Below are 21404 nucleotides of genomic sequence, written 5' to 3' on the forward strand. Positions count from 1 at the left end.
GAAGAGAAAGGAGGAGAGGTCGGCCTGGAGAGCGTGTCTCTAGCCTGCTACTCCTCACTGGGGAAAGGGGAAGTGGGAAATACAGGGAGAGGTAGGTGTTCGGCTCTGAAACTTCTGGTGAAGGCTGCTAGAGCTTCCACTCAAGCTTTAAAATTTTAGCAAATGTTGCATTTTGCAACAGCCGAAAAAATGCAAAAAATAAATAAAGCAGAACACAAAAAAAAGAAAAATTTTGAGGAGGGCACGATACAGGCAGCTGCTCAGCGTCTACACCGTGCGAAAATGCCTACACGTGAAAGAGGTCGACGAACAACTCCCAGCCTCGAACTATATTCGTTCCACAAGCTGTAGCATATAAGGTCTTTTTTTTAGCTGTACTGAATGTTTAAGGATCGCCTGTGGCATATAGCATAATTCTAACCGTTACTCTAATTTACTAGACGAGGCGGCCATTACTTCTACGAGAAATCAAAATACTTAACAATTAACATAAGTACGCGAATTATTTTTAATTGTCTTACGGCACATATCTTAATCTACGAAATGTAGCTATAGTGTGTTCACAGGGCATATCCACTTGGAACGATTTCTCAGGACTGCACCAATTTCGAGATATTCATTTCCTAAGTGTTCGACGAAATGGTGTTCCGGCTATATATTTGTGCTTCAATCGCATGAACAGCGTTTTCTTTAAGAGATGCAACGTGTCGACTTGAGTTCCTTTTCTTCAAAATGCAACTGGCACGTGCCGACTCGAGTTCCACGGAGACGACTCCCCGTTGCTGTCGTAAATGCAGGTGGGCTTACGTGGACACGTTGCAACTGCTGGCGGTACATTCGCATGGTTCCATGGATAGAGACGACTCTGCGCATTTCTGCCCCCCCCCCCCACCCGCCGCAGGAACTCAGTGGCTACTATGGCGGCCGCATTTGCATGTGCGCAAAAAAAAAAAAAGAATAAAAGAAACCGCTCCTGTACTTACATTTAGGTGCACGTTAGAGAAGCGCAAGTGGTCGTAATTGATCCGAAATCCTCCGACGGCATCTCATAGTTCGGCGGCTGCTCTGCGACGTTAAAACTCACGAATTAATAATCTACCTTCCTATCGAACACGCTACGTCGGAGATATGTAGGAAAAACGAAGCTTCCTTCCTGAAAATTGAAGAGGCTGCTCAATTAAAAAAAAAAAAAAACTCTTCCGACGGTGCAGCGGCGGTGCATGCGAACGCGGATGCTACGTTTTGCACGGTATTGCACGAGAGAAGAGGAGCGGCTTTTACCGATTCTGCTTGGAAACGGGGAAAGCACCAGAGCCCCGCGAAGTTCAACGAACGACGAAGGACGTATAGCGCGACAACGAATCACTGTCCGCGTCTCCGGCATGCAGTGTGACAGGAAGTATCGGAAATGTGCGGATTCTGCGGGAAGGCACCTTGAACGACCATGCCGAGCGCTTGAGACGGCTGCCCGCAAGCGAAATACACCTTGGAAAAAATCAAGGCAGAAAGCTGGGCTAGTTGGTGTGTCATCGTTATTAAAAAGACTAGCGCAATATAGCAGGGACAAAGACAGAGAAGACGACAGGAGGAGCGCTAATTCGGAACTAGCGCTCGTCCGGTCGTCTTCTCTGTCTTTGTCCCTGCTATTTTGCGCAAGTTTTTTTTAATAATGATAACTTGGAAGAGAACGGTACGGGAAAGAAAATTACAAGGCAGGGGTGTGCGCGGTCATTGAAAATTTCGAATGGAACAGTCCCTTGCTATTCGATTCGAAACTTCACTATTCGAAGTCGTCGAATTTTTGGCGAAAGAGACACCGATGTTAAGTTTAAGCCCTTCCGAACGATTCTGACGCAGGAAAACCGCTATATCGCTGCTCAAATGCATCAATTCTTAAAACAATGCACGGAGGAGACGACTTCTGCGCAATTGCATCCAGTCGTCAAATAGGCATCATCGTCATCATCATCATCAGCCTAGTTACGCCCACTGCAGGGCAAAGGCCTCTCCCATACTTCTCCAACTACCCCGGTCATGTACTAATTGTGGCCATGTTGTCCCTGCAAACGTCTTAATGTCATCCGCCCACCTAACTTTCTGCCGCCCCCTGCTACGCATCCCTTCCCTTGGAATCCAGTCCGTCAAATAGGCATGCCTCGCATTATATGTATACATAGGCAGCCGGCGAATTCGTCTTGATTTAGGCAACTCAGTTGAAGTACACGGCCAGTCTCACCCCGTTTGGATTCCTTTAAAACGATGTGCGGTGCTGCATACCATTACACGTAGCGCTCCACCAACGAGCATGACCCTGTACTTACGTGCATTTGGCGACACGCTATTTTCGTTTCATTACATGTCGTTGTGAGGATTCTTGAGCGAAGGTTGTCAATCCGTGTTTTTCTCACTTTCAAGCCTAGACATTGAGTTGGTAACGGCATTACATATGTACCAAATAACGTAAAGTAAGTATACCGACAATACGATGGGCAAAACGAGAACAAGGTGACAGTGGGAGCCAACGTTTCGACAAGTGGACTTGTTTTGCACATATGCTTTCCTCGTCCCAGCCTGTATATATATATCGGTAGAGTTCCCATAAAGGGGATAGGGGGTAATGCGGGTGGATGCCGCAACGAGCGAAGGTGTGTCAGGTGCGAGGGTGTAGAATTGCGAATAAAGGAGTGCTGTGCACAAGGCCAGTGAAGCTGAAGAATGCCATATTTTAATTCGACCACTACACTGGGAGACGCCGTAGTGGTGGGCTCCGGGGGTCTCTTCTCTAACGTGCAGCTAAAGCCAACACACGAGCGTTTTTTGCATTTGGTGTCCTTCGAAATAAGGCCGCCGAGGGCGGGAATTGAAACCGCGACTTTGTGCTCTCTGCAGCAGAACGCCATAGCCGCTGAGCCCCCGCGGTGGGCCAAAGGTCTCTAATAATGAGCGGATCACATTAAATTAATAATAATAATAATAATAACAACAAGAAACAAAATGACACCAGACAAATTTCACGGGACCTCCCCTACAAGGGAACTCACAGGCACGAAGGAAAGAAGAATAAAAAAAGAAAGAAATCCCCGCTCACAGGCCCTAATCCTGCACGCCGCTGTCTCGAGGCTCAACAACGATACACACACCCGTGGGCCCGTGGCGCCCCCTCTGCGTCGCCTCCCGAGTCACCGAGAGAGCCCGCCGTTACAGCTCCCAGGTGGTCGGGCCAGACAGAGCCCTGAGCGCAGGATTGCGGAGCGGCGCCGACATATTACATGATGTACTTCGAGTAGCGAGTCACGAGGATCGTGCGCCGGTGACGCGTGTGCGCTCCTCTGTTCGCGGGCGATGCCTGTCTGCTGTCCTTCGAAAAGCACGGAGTATGGACAGTTACATTGTACTATAGTACGCTACAGTACGGTGTCATGCAGAAAAGCCTTTCGTATACTTAACGGCTAGCTCCCACGTTGACAGTTCATCTGGCGTCAACCGAATCTCGACGTAGGCATCGCGTCGTCCGACACCGGCGAGCAGTTGCGACTGTTACTGCCGCCGAAGGACCTCGTGCTGACACTTTTAGCGCGCTTGAACGCCTGCTATATTACATGCGCATACGCGTGCGACCTTTAGTCTAATGGCACAATAATTATATATTCTTCATGGGGGTCAAAAGTACGGAAAGGGCGCAGGATGCATGGCCCGAATGGAGCGCGCCCGCAGCAAGTCTACGGCGATTGGAAACGGGTGCCAAAGTCGGGGAAGTGGGCCAAGGAAGCTGCTTAAACAAGAACCGCTGATGCAGTGAAAATCTGAACAAAAGAAAATCCTATCTGGGAAGTGAAAGCAGAGAAATATATGCATTCAGAAAAAAGACGGAAGACAAAAAGCCCAAGCCGCCTGTCTTGTAGATTGCTCCGTACATCACCTTCACTGCATCACATCATGCTATGCAGTGAAGACAGTGCTACTACGCCAAATTTCTCCCTCTGTCTTTTTTGCCGCTGTACATTTCATTTATTCAGCGCGACAATCTTTTTCCACGTTCAAGACAGTTATAGCCAATTGTGAAAGCAGCACGGGGCGATGAAAATGTAGTTCGTATTTCTGAAACACCTAAATCGTGCTACACAGTGTAGTTGTTCTTCCTACTAAATAAAGAAATTAAACGAAAGCCCTCCACAGAAGATGAGTATGAAAGGCTTCAAAACGTGCCGATGTGAAGCCTTAGCGCGCATGATCTGTGGGATCTCCTCAACGATGATATGAAAAGTTAATTCTTCTAAATAATCAAGCGAATTTCATGATATGATCGAAAAGCGTCATTTTAAACGTCTAAAGTGATATGAAAGTCGTGATATGCGGTCGTGTTTCATATGAAAAACATCCATCTTTTTTTCTTTTTCGGTGACGTAGGTTTCATTACGGACCGTTAAATCAAGACGGCGCCGACGGCAATAAAGCAGTACAACATAGTTCCAGAATACGGTTCTCAAACAAGAACTATAATAACGAGTCACATCCCCCCCCCCCCCACCCCTTTTAGGAAGTTGGTTACGGCCGAGCTACCCAAGCTCGATGTGCTTTGTATGAGGTGGCCCAGACGAGCCACTTATGTGCAGTCTCGAGTAATAAGGTAATCGTTGTAGTCAATTCTAGTCCAGCAATCCTGGGTTTATAAAGCCCGAACAACATTATAGACATTAATAAAAAATTGAAATGTTATTTAACTTACAGATTACACTAACTAATTAGTCATTGTTTTTCTGAGTTATTCATAGGCGAAGCTTCGCTCCAGCGCTTCAAGCACGGTACTACGGGCTTCGCGTCAAGTTTTCCGCCCCCTAAATCGGAATTTCGAGGTATCCAACATAGCGTCACGAAAAATGGCATACGTTGGTTTTTCCGGGTTTCGCAAGTAACGTACAACGACACGCAACGCGTGCCTCGTGGCGTGCACCCGCGCCTCCGAGACTGGCGACGCGCAGTGCACTGTCATCTCGGAGACCGTGCGCATAACCGGTGAGAGATTCAGGCGAAGCCGAGAAGCGGCGCGACGCGTCTGGGGAGCAGCAGCAGTGGCGGCAGGTCCACGAGACGAATAATAAATGAATACGACGGAGATAGGCACCAATTATTTCCCGGTAAATTATCACAAAATGTGATGCGCCGATCAACAATATTGCCTTTTCAATTAAACTTGAAATAAAAAAAAATTTATTTGGTATTCGTAACTAACTAAACACATAAACAGACAGTATTTCGAGACACTAGCACTACGCAAACATCAACAGCAAGCGCATTGCGTTAAACGTCAGTTGTACGCAACGCTTCGGCGAAGGGGACGAATATGTTAAGTTAGCACAGGGCAGACCCACGTCGAGGGACTGGTCTCCAAGAACACTACGCAACAGAAAAAAAAGGGGACAATCATCACCGTGTCCAGCACTGTTTTATTAGCCTATAGCTATCAGCAACCGAAACTAAGGCTTGTAATTTGGCTGCCACACCACTGACTCGGCATAAACGAAACTCGTTCGACCTAAAGCGGTGGAGAAAAAGAACGTGAGCGTCTTTGCTACATGGTCACAGTGGGCGCAATGAATGCATACTACGGTCAGAGAGAGAGAGAGCCGTTGGTCGCGGGATCGCATCCCGGTCACGGCGGCCGCATTTCGATGGGGGCGAAATGCGAAGACACCCGTGTAGTTATATTTAGGCGCACGTTAAAGAACCCCAAGTGGTCGAAATTTCCGGAGACCCCCACTATACGGCGCGCCTCATAATCAGATAGTGGTCTTGGCACGTAAGACCCCCATAATTTATTAGAGAGAGCGCCGTTTTCAAGTCAATCGGAGCTGGTAGCGAAACTGCTATACGGCCCTCGCCCGCTGTTACGCCCCGCGTACGAAACAGCTGCAGTTCGACAATCGCGTTGGAATGTCTTGCGCTGAAGGCTGAGGGAAAATTGACTACGTCAGACGATGGCGTCCCAGTTTGATATCGAAGACTCATCCGTGGCTGCCCGCTTAGCTCAGGTTATAAGTGGTCAGCCCGAAACTGTTGGGCACAATGAAAAGACTGCAAGGGGATCAGGTTGGGTACATACGTTAACGTCATCAAAGGGATTAGTCGCACGCTACTTACACCAACCGATCGAGACCGAGAAGAAAAGTAGAGCGTTGTGACAGTGACCTAGCTGGACAATTGTGATCTAGCGTGCGCTACATATAGAACTAATATAGGCAAGCGTTGGAATCGAGACTCTGCAGCGATAATTCTCAACTCGACGGCTCTGCAGAATTAGCGAGCGACTCTTCGCTTACGCACAATAAGGCGCGAACATTAAAGCACAATCAGATTCTTTAATATTATAATTTGGCATCACAGTAACACAAACAACGCTCGACGTTTTGGGTATAAAGGTCACGCGTTGAGATTTCCGTGTCCTTTATTTAGGCACCTACTTTCCGATCGACGTCATACTTTATTTCTTCGGAGTTGCGTTTGAGCGGGGCCGTTATTGACTCGCAAACAACGCTCAAAACACGGTTGGCCGTTGAGAGATAAGCTCAGTAACCACCGCGCCTAGCGTAACAAGGGCACAGCCGGCATTGAACGGCTGATAAGGGCATAGCACCGATAGAACAGAAAAGGGGGGAGTGGGGGGGGGGGGGGGCGAGCAACTGGAGCGACGTGCGTTCCGGGGAGACGGCTCCGCCCCGCAGTTGACAGGGCGAGATTACGCGCCGGGTGTGACGGAGCTGCGCTGCCCGTACCGTGCCAAGTCCCGCGCTCCCCTGTCAGTGCAGCAGCGTGTGTACACGGCATGCAGTGACAGTCACATGACTTCCGCAGCGACCTGCGGAGAGGCACGTGATGGGAACGGCGGAGGTCCCGGACCTCTTTACCACAGAGTTGTATGCGTTGCACCGCTGTATACATCCAGACGTCCGCACCATGCCCTTACCTGGAGCGTTCGAGCATTGCCCTTCGAGAACGACGCGATATGATTTAGTGGCTGCTAGGTTCGAAAGACTAATTGCAATAAACTGTTACCACTGGGACATAACTGTGCGTGAGTGGCACAGTTTTCAGCTCGGTGTCTTGAACTATAGGAGCTAAATTGGCGTTACACTTATTTGGTTTGCAGGCGGTGTTCTGGGGCTCTGGGCAAGAGTATGGACGTCTGTACGTATACTACTGTATACCGTGCAGGAAACGTGCTGGGATTGGAGGCCCTGTCAAGCTCGCCAGTGTCTTGTGCCAACTTCACTTCACTTCACTACTTCACCTTTGAAAAATAAAACCTCGTTTCAATTTCAAATGACCAGCACAGCTCGACAGAGACATCTCTGTTTCGCGTATCTAGTCGTTCTCTGCCATCTGTAGTCTCTGTAATGAGTTACGCTGGCTGAAACGGTTAACATCGATTATTGGAAGGTTCTAACCGCGTCAATTCATTTTCACTTCGCTGTCAGATAACGCTAGATAACCAATTTTTTATTCCATCCGATGCTGTCTGGCAAGCGGGATTGGGCGACCGAGGAAAGATACGATGATGATATGACTATAAAGGCCGCAACCAAGTTTAACGTTCAAACGATGGGGCGCTACATTATCCAGTCGAAGCTTCAAGAGCCCGGAGAACGCGTGCCTCGGTATTTTGTTGCATTACCTACAAAAAAAAAAGGGGGGGGGGGGGGGTAGCGAACGAACAGGTTTAGCGTAAGAACTTTTTTTTGTGTGTCTTTGTGTGTACGTGTGAATACGGGCACAGCTTCTAAATGTTGGACAGCCATTGATAAAATGAAAGCCTATCAGCAACACATCTACAAAATCGCGGAACAGAAATCGCAGATTTATTAGCACGCATTTTATTTCCGCGGCTTCATTTGCGATGTAGCGCTAACGAAGTATAATCATCTTACAACACTCACAAAATCCGGAGGCTTGATCGCTGGATTTCGATGTATCAGAGGTAATTATGCTAAGTTCACCATAAAATTACAAACAAAGTTCTTGTGAAGGAGGCTTTTCCGTCACGACATACGCGGGTTTTGGCTTGCTACAGAATATTTCTGTCCGAGTGTTCATCTCTACACGAGGACGCCGCTATTCATTAATTTCTACGTATTCTTACGCTTACCTATGCAATTGTTCCTCGCGCTCTTGGCACCAAGCTCTTCCTCATAAGTGTGTTGCCAACTTTCGAATCGGCAGGCCTTGTTCCCCCTAGCTGCCAAGATACCAACACAAATGCAAGCAAAGCCTATGGACCGGAGAGGTAGCGTTCTCGGAGCCCTGACGTCACGCTAGGTGGGCCGAAGCTTGCACCGCCAAGAGCGCCGAGACGGAAGCAGGAACGCATTAAACGTCCCCGCTCCGTCATCGGAATTCCCAATTGGATGAATGAATGAATGAATGAATGAATGAATGAATGAATGAATGAATGAATGAATTGCCGGTGTCCCATACTCTTGTGACGTTACAGATCCGAGCATGCAGGTCTTGCGGGTTACGAATGGGCTCGGAGCACTGATGTAGCATAGCGCCAAGTAGCATTAGTAGCACCATAGCATGCATATATATATATATATATATATATATATATATATATATATATATATATATATATATATATATATATATATATATATATATATATATATATATATATATATGCTTCGGAGCAGGACGCAACAAGAAATGCCAGCTTCGTAGTCCGCAAACACCAGCTATAATTCGGGAGCCGTCGCTCCGAAGTGCTTGAACAATGGCGTAAGCGCGCGGATGTGACGATTGACAGCTGCATGCAGACAGTCCGTCAGAATTGCTTTCACTTGCGCCGTCTGTGTACAATGCAGTGACGAGATGGCCAATACAGAAACGTCTAGAATCACCTTTGACACTTACTCTGCGGCTAGGCTCACAGGACCTACACTTTTTTTTTTTTAATGTGATTTTCTCTTTCCATTTTCCTGTCCAACTTCCACTAGGGCCCCTTTCTTCTCCTCTGACTCATTTTCTTCAGAGTAGAAGGCAGACGAATATACGCCGGATAAACACTGTACTTGAACAGGAAGCTTTTCTCTCTCTCTCTCTCTCTCTCTCTCTCTCTCTCTCTCTCTCTCTCTCTCTCATGTCGCAGTCCAGGAAGGCTCTTCGCGGTACACCGTCAACGGGCGCGAAAGATGTAACGTCACGTGAATGTGAAAGTACCGCTCAAACTGATTCGTCCCATCATGCAGGTTTGTGCCACTATTAAATATCTAAAAGGAACTAGAAATGTATAGTAAAGGAGTGCGCGAAGGCACGAAATTTCCCCCTTTTTTTTTTTCAAGTAATGCGTGGCCTCGAATAGGGGAACATGCACACCATTCGTCGTCATAATTATCAGCATGCGAAGATTGATTTCATCCTAACACCAACGTAATATTACACTAATTAACTAATTATTTTATTTTAACACATGAAACGATACCTACTGCAGCTCTATTTCCGGGCTGAAAATTTCTCCCCTCCAAGTGCGTCACGAAGTAGCAAAAGATTACTAAAATTCCGCGGTTTTACGTGTCGAATCCCCGATCTGATTATGAGGCACGCAGTATAAAGGGGGCGACTCCGTTTTAACTTTGATAACCTGGGGTTCCTCCCAGTGTGCACCTAAATCTAAGTAGACAAGCATTTCTGCAGCAGCGCAATGCCATAGCGACCAAGCTACCGCGGGGGATGTCTCGAAGTAGCCGTCAACCAGCGCAAAGCGGCGAGACCGACCGGCTTGCACAACCCAAACGTCCGGTGAACCTGCAGACGCCCTTCGCGTTTGTAAACAGGAGCTCTGCGTCGCCGCTAAGCCGCAACTGCACAGGCAGAATGAGCCACCTGCCGAAGCCATGCCTATAATGGCGGCTGCAATACTCTGCGCATTAACTTCTCAAGGCCAACAATAAGCTTTCTCTGGCACTTCCACACCCGTTTTCGCGGTCGGCGATTGGTGGTCGGAGGCATAGGAAAGCACCGATAACAGAGAGGCGCGTTCGCACAACCGACTTGCGAGGAGCGTTTGCATGCGAACACCCAATACGTGTTGTGCACCTATCTTAAAGCTACAGATGTTCTGGTTAACGGCAGCGTTCTCTGCGGAATTACGCGATGGAACAACAAACGCTACCTCAATGTCCTCACTGCAACAAATTTAGGCCGTCAAGTGCATCAGTCGTTTAGCAAAGCATTCGGCTGTTCGCTTACATTGACAATTAATCATCGTCGATGGCACAATATTTTTTTTCTTTTATTTATTGGCAATAAGAAGCTAGAACGGCAAGGAAAACGCCGCGCAGCTGCCGGAACTAGTCAGCAACACGTCCGTGCTAGAATCAACAGCAAGAACCTAACCTCCACATTGCACACACAGAAGTCAGCAAAAGCCTCGGATAACCTCCACAACTAAGCTTATCTGCGGCTTATCCGCAGCGCGCTTCCGTGACGGTGGCTTAGCGGCGCACAGAAGAACGCGACGTCAAATACATTTGCGCAGATGACCGAAGTAACGGTAACGGTGATTTTAACAGCTCTGACGTTCTCAGTGAGCTTGGTTCCTGAGAGTTCAAAAACACAAACAAGATATATTTTACCTGTTTTTATTCAGCCATACACAGCAAATACATCCAGCGTATAAGGTTGAAAAACGTACGATAAGGTTTATATGAAACAGTGATTATATTGTGCACATCCCTTTACCTATATGTTCGTATAGTCACACGTCTGGAGCTGCAAGCAGAGTAGTCTTACCACGAGGGGACGATTCGTTTGCCACAGAACAGGCAAAAAAAAAAAAGAGAACGAAAGACTGCGGGCAACGCCACCTCGAAATTCTCGCACCAGCCGTGACGTCATACAGACGTCAGGCCGGCTGAGACACGTTAATTGCTCTTTCATTTAAAAAGAAATTACATCGCACTCAAAAGCGAACGGTGAACCGCAAGGTTTTGCGGACATTTTCTGAACAAAAGGGACAAAAGAATATACACGAATATTCTGAAGGCAACGACGTCACAACGGCGTCACCGGTTTCTCTATCGGAGAGAGTGTTTTTCTATACGCCGCGCCTCCGTTGCATCCGAAGTAATAATAATATTTGGGGTTTTACGTGCCAAAATCACTTTCTGATTATGAGGCACGCCGTAGTGGAGGACTCCGGAAATTTTGACCACCTGGGGTTCTTTAAAGTGCACCTAAATCTAAGCACACGGGTGTTTTCGCATTTCGCCCCCATCGAAAATGCAGCCGCCGTGGCCGGGATTCGATCCCGCGACCTTGTGCTCAGCAGCCCAGCACCATAGCCACTGAGCAACCACGGCGGGTGCATCCGAAGTAAGGCTCGAAACCCTGTTACACGAGCAGGGAGGGCAACTATATACTATTTGCTCACAGGGCGAATACCGCGCAAGGGCAAAGACCTGGCGGCATGCACCAGCACAGCCATCGTTCACGCAATGCCAATTACGCCGGTTCTCGCCAGATCGCCGCAGCTAAGCTACATCGCGGTCGGCCAGATCCATATACGAGGGATAGCGTCCGGAAAGACAAAAGTGGTAGGGAATCGAACTCGCGGCGACCTCGCACTCAGCAGCAAAGCGCCATGACCGTCGAGCCACTTCGGCTGCAGCCGATAAGCCCGCGTATATGGGGGCTGAATGCCCCTTTTCAGTTTCCTTTTATTTATTTATTTATTTCCCCTCCGTCATTGGCTCGGGAGCCACCGCTATCGCCGCGATCAGCCACACGGCGGGATAGATGATAAGAAAAAAAAAAGAAAATAGTATACATACCTGCTAATCAGCGAAGCTTAAAATTCGCGAATATCCCGCAGACACGACAATGACGGGAGGTGTGGGACGCAGTTTCCTTTTTTTTTTTTTTTCATCTCAAGTTTGCCTTGAGCACACGTTTCTTGTGCGTTACCGACCATGCGCACTTTGTCAACCACAATTTACCCTTACACGCAGCGCACAAGCAGCAGCAGCACACACTTGGAACGGCAGGTATAGATAAACAAGGACAGTGTCTTTAGGTCCACAGCGAGTTTTCCGTGCCTTTCACCGCCGACTTCCCCCGCTTAAGTACTTTGTCTGAAAAAAATTGCTCGGAGCAAGACGTACCCTTCTGGTTTATGACGTATTGCGCTGTCCCGAGAGAGCGGGGCAGATATCGTGCAATTGTTTTCAAAGCATTTTCACCAATCTTGCGACGCCTCATCTTTCGCGTTTTCGCGAAAGATGAGGCAACGAATTTATCTTTCGTAAAAACTTGGCACAACATTCGTAAACACTGTGGATAAATAGGTAAAGCCGCGGTACGTATGTAATCGGTATTCTCACAGAATACGGCCCGTGGGCAGTGGTACATCGGCAAAAATCAAGCGTGTGCGAGAAAGGCCAAGGCAGCCTGCTCACTACGGTTGAGTCCGCGAACAGGAAGCAAGCAAGCATGCTGGTAACACAAGCTAGAAGAGGAAAAAAAAAAAGAAAGCAGGGAAGGATGAACAGAAAATCGTCGGGAGCATAGTAGTAATGCGTACAATGCATGCGGGGTTCTTGACGCATGCGTCGTTTACCTGTGAGCTGCGTGTTCTCGGCCTCGAGCGACTCGAAGCTGGAGTCTCCGAAGGGCTGGGCGTACAGAGGGTTAGTGTATTTGCCAGCGTCGTTCGTGCCGCCTGCAAAGGGCCAGCGGCCAACAACGAAGAGAAGCCATGCAGCAGCCGCACCTCCGTGCACATTTGTATGTGGTTACAAACCCCACCGCATACCGCATACACCAACCGTGTACCAACACTCCACCACGTAAAGAACAACACGTGCTGACCCAATCACAAGCACCAGTCGGGCGGCGTCAGGTAAGGGACGGTGTCGCGTTAAAAGCAGCACGTTATCTCACTATTAAAACTTCCTTCTCGCTTCTTTTATTTATTTTTTTCGAAAGAACCCGCGGTTGCGGGATGCGATTCCGAACACTAGTTCGATTCCACCGTGTTGTCGCTTTCAGCCAATCGGAGATGGAAAACGCACGACAGAAGAGACCACGGAGCGCGCCCTCATTGGCAAAAAGGAGGAGTATAGACGCTGAATATTCATGAACAGGCACTACAGACTATCCAATAGGGACGCAAGTATACTGAAAGCAACGGGGCTATGTCAAGGCTTGGAACCTGCCGTTCTCGATCAATCGATTCAGTGGTTGGTCGCGTGCGCAAGCCTTCCTGACGCCGCCCGGTGATGCCCCTTCTCCGCAGGGGGACTGCCCCGGCACGAGTCTGAACCTCCTGTGGGAAGGACACCAGCACGCTCCGTTCGCTTCGCGCATCGCCCCAAGACACACGTGGGAGGCGCTGCCGTTCATTCCGTACCACTGTAAACCCGCGCGGCACGCAAGTGGCCAATGCTCACAACGCGTTCGGGGAAGCACGGGCGAACAGGCGTTAGGTCACGTCAAGCAGCACCCTCCCCCCCCCCCCTCCCTCCCTCCCTTCGAGCTGAACCTACTGAGCCGCTGTCTTCGCTAGTAGGTGTGCACTCTTCGCGGAAAGCCGGAGTATCCACGTTGGTATGGCGGATCCGTAAATTTCCCACATTGCTGCTTGAAGTAATACAAATATAAACAAGAAATCAACGGATCCGTGTTATGACGTCACTTAGCCGAAAACTGTACATAAGCGTATACAGCTTCCCTTACTATCTGCTATCCCATACGCTGTATTTACGCTCCCTGTCCTTTTACGCCTATTTCCATTATACGTACCCCTCTAGTGGCCGGAGCTCAGATGTCAGCTGTATAATGCTGGACAGTTACACTGAGGTCAACGGGAATTTCCCTTCGCATCTATCTTTCCGACATCTTTTGAATAAAGCATCCAATTACTTACTACCACAATTCGCGTAAAAATGCAGAGGTTTTAACAGACGCGGCAAGCTTCGCTAAAGCCACTGTCTCGCTTGTCGCCGTGATGTCGTTTAAGTTGAAGCTCCGCAGCGGCTACAACGGGACGTCCTGCTCCGCTCGCCTATACACGCCCGAAAGGATCGCACAGGGAGTCGATCCCGCGCCGTCGCGGTCAACCGAAGGGAGCGTCAGTCATCGCGGCGCACAGGGGCTCGCGATTCGTGCCGGGTGTGTGTAGCCCCAATGCGAAAAAGAAAGGCCTCTGCCTCTGCATACAGATGAACGTGCGAGAACACCAGAGAACGCGCTCATCGCCGAACAAAAAGAAAAAAAGAAATGAGTGCACGCGCAAGTTTCCCGTGAGCAACACTGGAGTATTCGTGCAGCCAAAGCGATGCGCACCCGCGACCCACGGTGCGCATTAAGTGCGATAATGTGCAAGGCAGGCAGTGCACTCATTGTCACACAAAAGAAAGAAAAAAAGCAGCATTAATATATACTCCAAGTCCAGACAGTGACAGTGAAAGAGGTTCTACGAGGTCGATATGCTGCGTCGATAACTTTCGGGATTATGCTTTCACTTTTGCGTGACGTACTGTCCAGCTCGACGGGCATTCTGTCAATACGTCCACAGATATACAGGGTGATCATCGCTAAGTTTTACAGAATTTTTAAAAATAGCCCGTTGCAGATGACGTCATTCTAGACCTTGAGCTGGATTATTCGGAGAGGAGGACATTACCTACGGGAGAAATCGAAAGACATATTCATCTAATAAACAAAAATCACTAATTATGTTCTGAATGAATTACTTTACGGCACACTTTACAATTTACGAATTGTATCCGGTGAGCTTGCAAGGCGTATCCACTTGGAATGAATTTCCAGAATGATGCCAGTTCGGAGATATGCGCCATCAAACTCGCCCTAAAAATTCACCGTTGTTCAACATACTTATTACTTAAAAAACGCTATTTTAGGCACTAAAGCACGAAAGTAACTGGAACGCCCATGTATCTCCTCTCACACATAGGGACATATCTCGAAACTTATGTAATCCTGCAAATTCCTTTTAAGCGGACACGTCTTGTAAGCTCACCGGCTACAATTCATGAATTGCAATATGTGCCATAAGGTAATTTATTAGAAAGTTCATTTGTGAACGTTCGTTAATTAGCTGAATATGTGTTTATAGTTCTTACGGCAACAATGTCCACCTCTTCGAATAATCCAGCTCAAGGACAAGAATTATGCTATCTGCCACACGCGATTTTTCCAAAAATGCCATAAAACTTATGAATGATCATCCTGTATATGCGAAGCGAAAACAGCACTCATTCCATTAAATTCACTACCGGCGGCTGCGCGGTTCAATGTGAACTGAAAATCGTGACCCTGAAAGTTATCGACCGAAGAGTATACCGCGCCAAAAGGTTTCATGCTGTTACATCGTGTAGGGCATGCCACAGGTCCAACTGCAGCTCAAACGCCAAGCGTCTATTATAAGCAAATTTGCAACGCCCCACGAAACCCACCTACGAAGGCGAATAGGAAAGTCTTTGCTGCTGTTCTTTTATTAGCCAAAATAAGGTACACACTGCTAATTACAAATATACGTACTGTTCTACGCACCTTACACTATTCTTCCACATAGTCCCCACACCGGTACAGCGAGGCTACAAATAGTTCGTGCTTCAAGCTTTCCCTGTTACCTAAATAAGGCGGTAACCACAAAAATAACATTATAAGAGCGTAATTTTGTATGTTTTCATTCGTCTATTATAGAGGAACGGTGAAAGCCTAATTCTTTATTGAACTGAAATAAAATGCTTGCTTCGTTGTAACTATTTACTGACAAGTTTCACTTCAGTTGGCTATGAAGTTTCATGAGTAAAACATGGTCAGCAGTGAAACGAACTGTACCGCGGACTTTTGGAGAGTGAAAGGCTCAAACTCCGTACACTTTGTCCATGTCTGTTGCACACCTTATCGCTTCCCCCGATGAAAAGACTTCAAGAACAGCAGACGCTCCGGAGGCATCCCGTGTATACGACGCCATTTTGAAATGGTCGCATGACGATTATTTCGTGTGCTTCTGTGATTGGCTGGCGGAGTAACCAGCATTGGTTTCCAACTGCTGTTTTTTCTAGAGTTGTATCCTACTATAGTTGCTCGTACGCCGTGGACGTGTGAAGCACAATCGCCATCTTCAACAACTGACAGCAGCGCCATGCCGCGGAGCTACCGGCAGATAAGGCCGGGCCGGTCCAAGAAAGGTCCACCGCTGGGAATGGATATGTTGACTTCGCATTTACAGCCGTAACTTGGTTAAAAAGAGAAAAAATATAGGGACAAAGGCTTTCTGGTTCGCACTCGTACAACTGAATACCACCTAGTGCAGATGGATTTGTTTAAAGGCACTCGTATAGTCCGCTCTGAAACAAATAGGCGCTCGTTACGGTAACGAGCGGATTGTGGCACTGTCCACACACACACACAGACACCCACACCCACAAAAAAAATATATATAATAACAGCCCTTCAAGGCAAGCCCATGCGCAGATACCACCAACACCCCCTGTGTACCCTTTTTTTTTTTAAGTCCCAAAACTCATGCCGTGTAACACTCACGCAGTCGATTAACAATTACGCTCAATACTTACCGCTAGCTATGTGCGGCACTGCGAAAAGGAGCCGACATTCTTCTCGGACAGCACGAAGGTTCGAGCGAGGCTCGCAACCACACCTACAGTTGCACTCGGCGATCTTGATTGTTCTTTGAGATCACATTACAGCCCACAAGCCCAGAGGTCAGACTATTCGATCGAGCACTGCGCCTAACCCGCGCCGCCGCCAACCAACGTTATATGGACCGTGCGCGACAAAGCGCCGTCGTACACAGTTCTACGGCGCTTGGCCACGAGCAAAGTCTGCCTTCATAAACTCACATTTGTGGCATATTTTCGGACGCGCACAAGCGTCCGCGAAGTGAGAAGGGAAAAAAAGAAAAGAATGATAAAACAACTCTTCCATGTTTATGTCAGCTGAAACGTAGCAAGTAAAAACAGTAACGCGCGTTTTACTACGGAAGATATGCAGACACACAACACTGGGAGAGAACACGGACTCCCAATCTGATGACCACGATAAAAGAAGAGGGGGAGAGAGAGTGCGCGCGTGTCAGAGGGAGACTAAAGCAGCTGGGTTAATAAGTTTGGCCGCAATCAAAAAAGTTTTGACACATACGAGTCGCAGCGACGCAGTGTGCAAGAAATTTTCCGCCGCGTTTTTATTAAAACGCGAGCTACGCGGCCGCAAGAGAGAAATTCGTGACAGCGCAAGTCTCACGCCTAAATAACAGCTTGCGGTTACGCGACAGATTCACCGGCAAATGTAAATTTCAAAAGAGCGTCGGCGAGTAGTTGTCACCTGCTGCTTTAGGCAGACCTCGCACGATATATATGCGCGTCCCAGGTAAACCTTACTATGTATACCGAAGGAGCGGAAGTCGAGAGCGTCTGCACTTGCAATAGTGGAACTATTCATCACCACCCATTCTACGAACTCAAATGCAGCACTTGAATTGGCAGTAATGATTAAGGAGAGCTAAGGTATCTCCTCCTCCCCCCCCCCCAGCCCTCCCCCACACTCCTTCTTCCAAATGGCGAGATTGCCTTGCGCAGCAGGACTCGCCGAAATAAGAATAAACGAAACACTCACGCCTGCGCGGGTGCGATTGTGCGCGTCAGCGCGTAGTCTCTCGATGCACACGAGCTTGGGGCCGCCTGGATAAGTTACGGACGCGAGCGTGCGCACACCGGCCGGTCACTGACTGAAATCCGAGTCGGAGAGTGAGCGAAGGAGTGAGTGAAGGCGTGAGGACGAGAGACAAAGAGCGCCGGAATGAGAGGGCGAACGAGTCACACGGCAGGCGTGTCCGAGTGCGTGCCCCCTGCGCTCCGTGAGAGATAAATCAAATCGTCAATCAAGGGGGATTTGATGCGCCCGAGGCGCTTGTCTCCTGAGCACCTTGGTGGATGGCTCCGGATAAATTTCGACTACGCGGGGTTCCACTCCCCTCCCCCCCCCCGCTCACCCCCCCACTTGACGTGCGGCCAAGACATGTTGGAGCCAGGAAGTTTTTCGCATTCCGTTTCAACCAAATCACGGGAATCTGTGCCACTGCTTCCGAGATCGGGCGGCGAGGCGGAGCGGCCGTCCGATCTCGGAGGCCGTACTAGCCACTGAGGCCGGCGGCGAGAGGCACCAAGGCCTCCGAGATTTTGGCGGCAATCTCGGAGTCCATGGAAGGAGAACGAATGGGCGAAACAACGCGTTGCGAGCCGATACGGGGTCAACGACAAGTGGTTGGTAGTGGGAAGGCGGATAGGAGGAGGCAGGGCATGCTTTCTCACTCAGTTGTCTCAGTTTGCGACACAAAAGAGTCGTAAAGAAAGAAAAGAAACGGCGGCAAGGAAACTGCCGGCGCGCGTTCACGATCGTCGAAATGCACGAAGGCCTGCGCAATTTCCCGCCACAGATTCTACCAGCGCCCTTCCTCACATATCTTCGTCCGCCTCCTTTATGTCGCGACCGCCGCCGGCAGCTGTTTCAGTCTCTGCCGCGCCCTTTTAAATGGGTGAACGTTTCGTATGATGCTCCCGTGCGATGATGCGTCTTCGCTCGTGCACGCGCGCGTGCGAGCAGCCCTCCTGACGCTTTCTTGGCATTAGCGCAACTCATTGTATAAAAGAGGATTTTTTAAAAAAATTTTATTACTTTTAATTATGATATAAAACCGGTGTTTATAGAAGTGAACGACAGTTTTCTGGTATACGGTTTCTGTGGCTTTTAAGTGTTTGAATATATGTTTATGTCGGACAGTAAGTGGCTCGTCACCCAGTAAAAGCATGGGAGAAAACTTATCACGCGTTTATAAAAAGAAAAGTTTTTTTTATATATATATACTCTCCATTTCTCTAATCCCAGACATGTCATTAAAGTCTGTAGTGCAAATAAAGACTCTTCGCAGTGCTGGCATATTGGCTGCAGTGTATTAGCGCAACTCAGAATGAGTAAAGGGGAAAAGTAGGAATTACAAGAAGAAACAGGAGGCAGGGGGACCTGCTGTTCTTTGGGGAAATCCCGAGCACCGCCAGCATCGGCAGTACAGCGCCGAGTCACTCGACCTCCCATGATGGAGTATTTTAATGCGTAAGAATTCTAGGGCAACTTCCCTCGGAGATCAGTCCGTCCGTCTGTAACGCATGGCACGATGCTCTCCATAGGTACACACGGGGTCCTACGGGTTGTATGTATATGAGAATGCCTTATAACTTTGTATGACTACTGAAATATATGACTATGACTATATATAGTGAGCACAAAGAGGCATTAAGAGAAAATAAGGCTAATAAAATACTAATGAGATTAATTACGATGAAATTCATCCTATATAAGCCTTATTAAGATTAATGAAGGGTCACGTAGACTAATGGGAATGAATTAGCGTATGCAAGATTATTCAAGGTTAAATTGGAGTAATATTAAATTAATTAGGTTGCTTAAGAGTAATTAAGTTTAATTACGACGGATTAAATTTAAACTGATAATCAGTATTAACTAAGAGGCACTGAGATGACAATCCTAATTAATATAAATTGCTGCTTATAAATTACGCCCAATCAAGATTAATAAGATAACGAACATTAATTCAGGTTACATCCCTTACCTCTAATTCAAATGAATTACGATCACATTAATTCCGTCTAATAAGGTTAACTACGATTAATTGTGTTAACCAATTAGGCCATTGCAATACTCGCAGCAACCTGCGTCATCCCTGACACAACTAGTGAGCAGCGGCGTTCGTAAATCGGCCCTTCAATCGATCATCGGTTGCACGAGTGCAAGATGTGAGCGACTGGAAATCATGTTTACGCATTAGCTGACAAGCCCCACGAGGGAGTGTCTGCAGTAATTCGGTTTCAGGTCAGTTAATAATAATAATATTTGAGGTTTTACGTGCCAAAACCACTTTCTGATTATGAGGCACGCCGTAGTGGAGGACTCCGGAAATTTTGACCACCCGGGGTTCTTTAACGTGCACCTAAATCTAAGCACACGGGTGTTTTCGCATTTCGCCCCCATCGAAATGCGGCCGCCGTGGCCGGGATTCGATCCCGCGACCTCGTGATCAGCAGCCCAACAGGTTTTAGGTCAGTTGGGGAAGCAGGCTCGGAAAAGGTCGAGGCGCCAAAGCACGTGACCACGAGCGCCCGGCCGTCCCGTCCCTCTCGCCCGTTCCTCGCGCTTCCGTCACGGAGAGGAGGGAAAAGGAGGGAGCGCTACGTCACAGACTTTGAAGTAAGAGGAGTCGGCACAACACGTGATCATGTCGCGGTATGAGCTCTAGTGCCTTCCGAAAAGACAACGCGTGCTACAGCAACTTGCCGCTGCCGCGGGCTGCAAAGAAGTAGGTTCCAATATGCGGAGTTGCGCGAACATGAGGGGAGAAAATGCAGGGTGTCAATCAAGTTGACATTTCCGAATTCCCCGAGTTTTCCAGGGTTTTTTTTCCCCCTGAGTGCCTTTACAATATTCCCCGAGTAACACAGAACTTAGTTTTATGTTAAGACGGGCTGACACCATGTCACCCGATGCTGTCTCTCTATAGTAAGCATGTTAACAAAAAATTAAAAAAACACTACTTAATCCAGCTTGTATAGTAATGAGTAACGTTTATTTTATTCAATAAGAAAACAGACGGGAGGGGTTAGTAAAATGCACAGCGAATAAAAGACCCATTGCAAATAGACTCGAAGATTCTCAAATACGAATAAAAAGGAGATGCACACAGAAGCAAATATTTTCGAATTTGAGCTACATCTATCAACTGATATCAAGCACATCTTTACGAGGTCCGAACTTTGTCACAAGTGAGATTCTCTCTCAACAGCTGGTAAGTCAACCTCAACTGTCCTGACATACTCTCAGCCCGCGCAAAACGCCTCAGTGTTGCGTTTCACTGCTTCAAAGAGCTTATTTTCATTTGGATGAGGGACACCTGCATCTCGGCGTGGGCCAACACGTTGTTCTTTGAGCTCAAGCTCCTTGGAAGCAGCGGCGGCACGCTTCATTTCCCGTCCATTCCTCAATGCGTAGGTCCCTTCTGTTCTCGTCCTCCTTCCGGCACGGCTTCGCACCACGGACAATTTGATCCTCTTGTTCAGTTATACAGACAACGTCCGATTTTTCGGACTCCCTAGGGGCTGCGAAAGCGTCCGAAAAATAGGGCAGTGCGAAAAAAAAAAACACATGCACGTCTTTTACTGTCCTTAATGGCTCAAATCACCCCAGGCACATCCGAAAAAGCTCTGAAGGGCTTCCAGTACACTTATTAGGCATATCGGTGCTCGTACTGTGACAGAAGATGGCGGGTGCAAGCGTGTGTAATTAAGCGATACATA

The 21404-nt window shown here is 48.1% G+C and overlaps 1 protein-coding gene across 2 annotated transcripts in view; it reads right to left on the reverse strand.

Moving 5' to 3' along the window:
• Window positions 1-21404, reverse strand: part of ClC-c (chloride channel protein 3) — a 75106-nt gene that overhangs the window by 42568 nt on the left and 11134 nt on the right. Inside the window, exon 3 of one of the 2 annotated variants that reach the window (XM_075689647.1) lies at window positions 12611-12712. The exons of the other annotated variant lie outside the window; for it this stretch is intronic. Within the exon in view, the coding sequence (XP_075545762.1) occupies window positions 12611-12712 (102 nt within the window). The remainder of the gene's footprint in view (window positions 1-12610; window positions 12713-21404) is intronic. 2 annotated transcript variants of the gene reach the window in all.

The sequence above is a fragment of the Dermacentor variabilis genome, chromosome 4 (genome assembly GCF_050947875.1).
Source record: "Dermacentor variabilis isolate Ectoservices chromosome 4, ASM5094787v1, whole genome shotgun sequence".
NCBI classification, from domain to species: Eukaryota; Metazoa; Arthropoda; class Arachnida; order Ixodida; family Ixodidae; genus Dermacentor; species Dermacentor variabilis.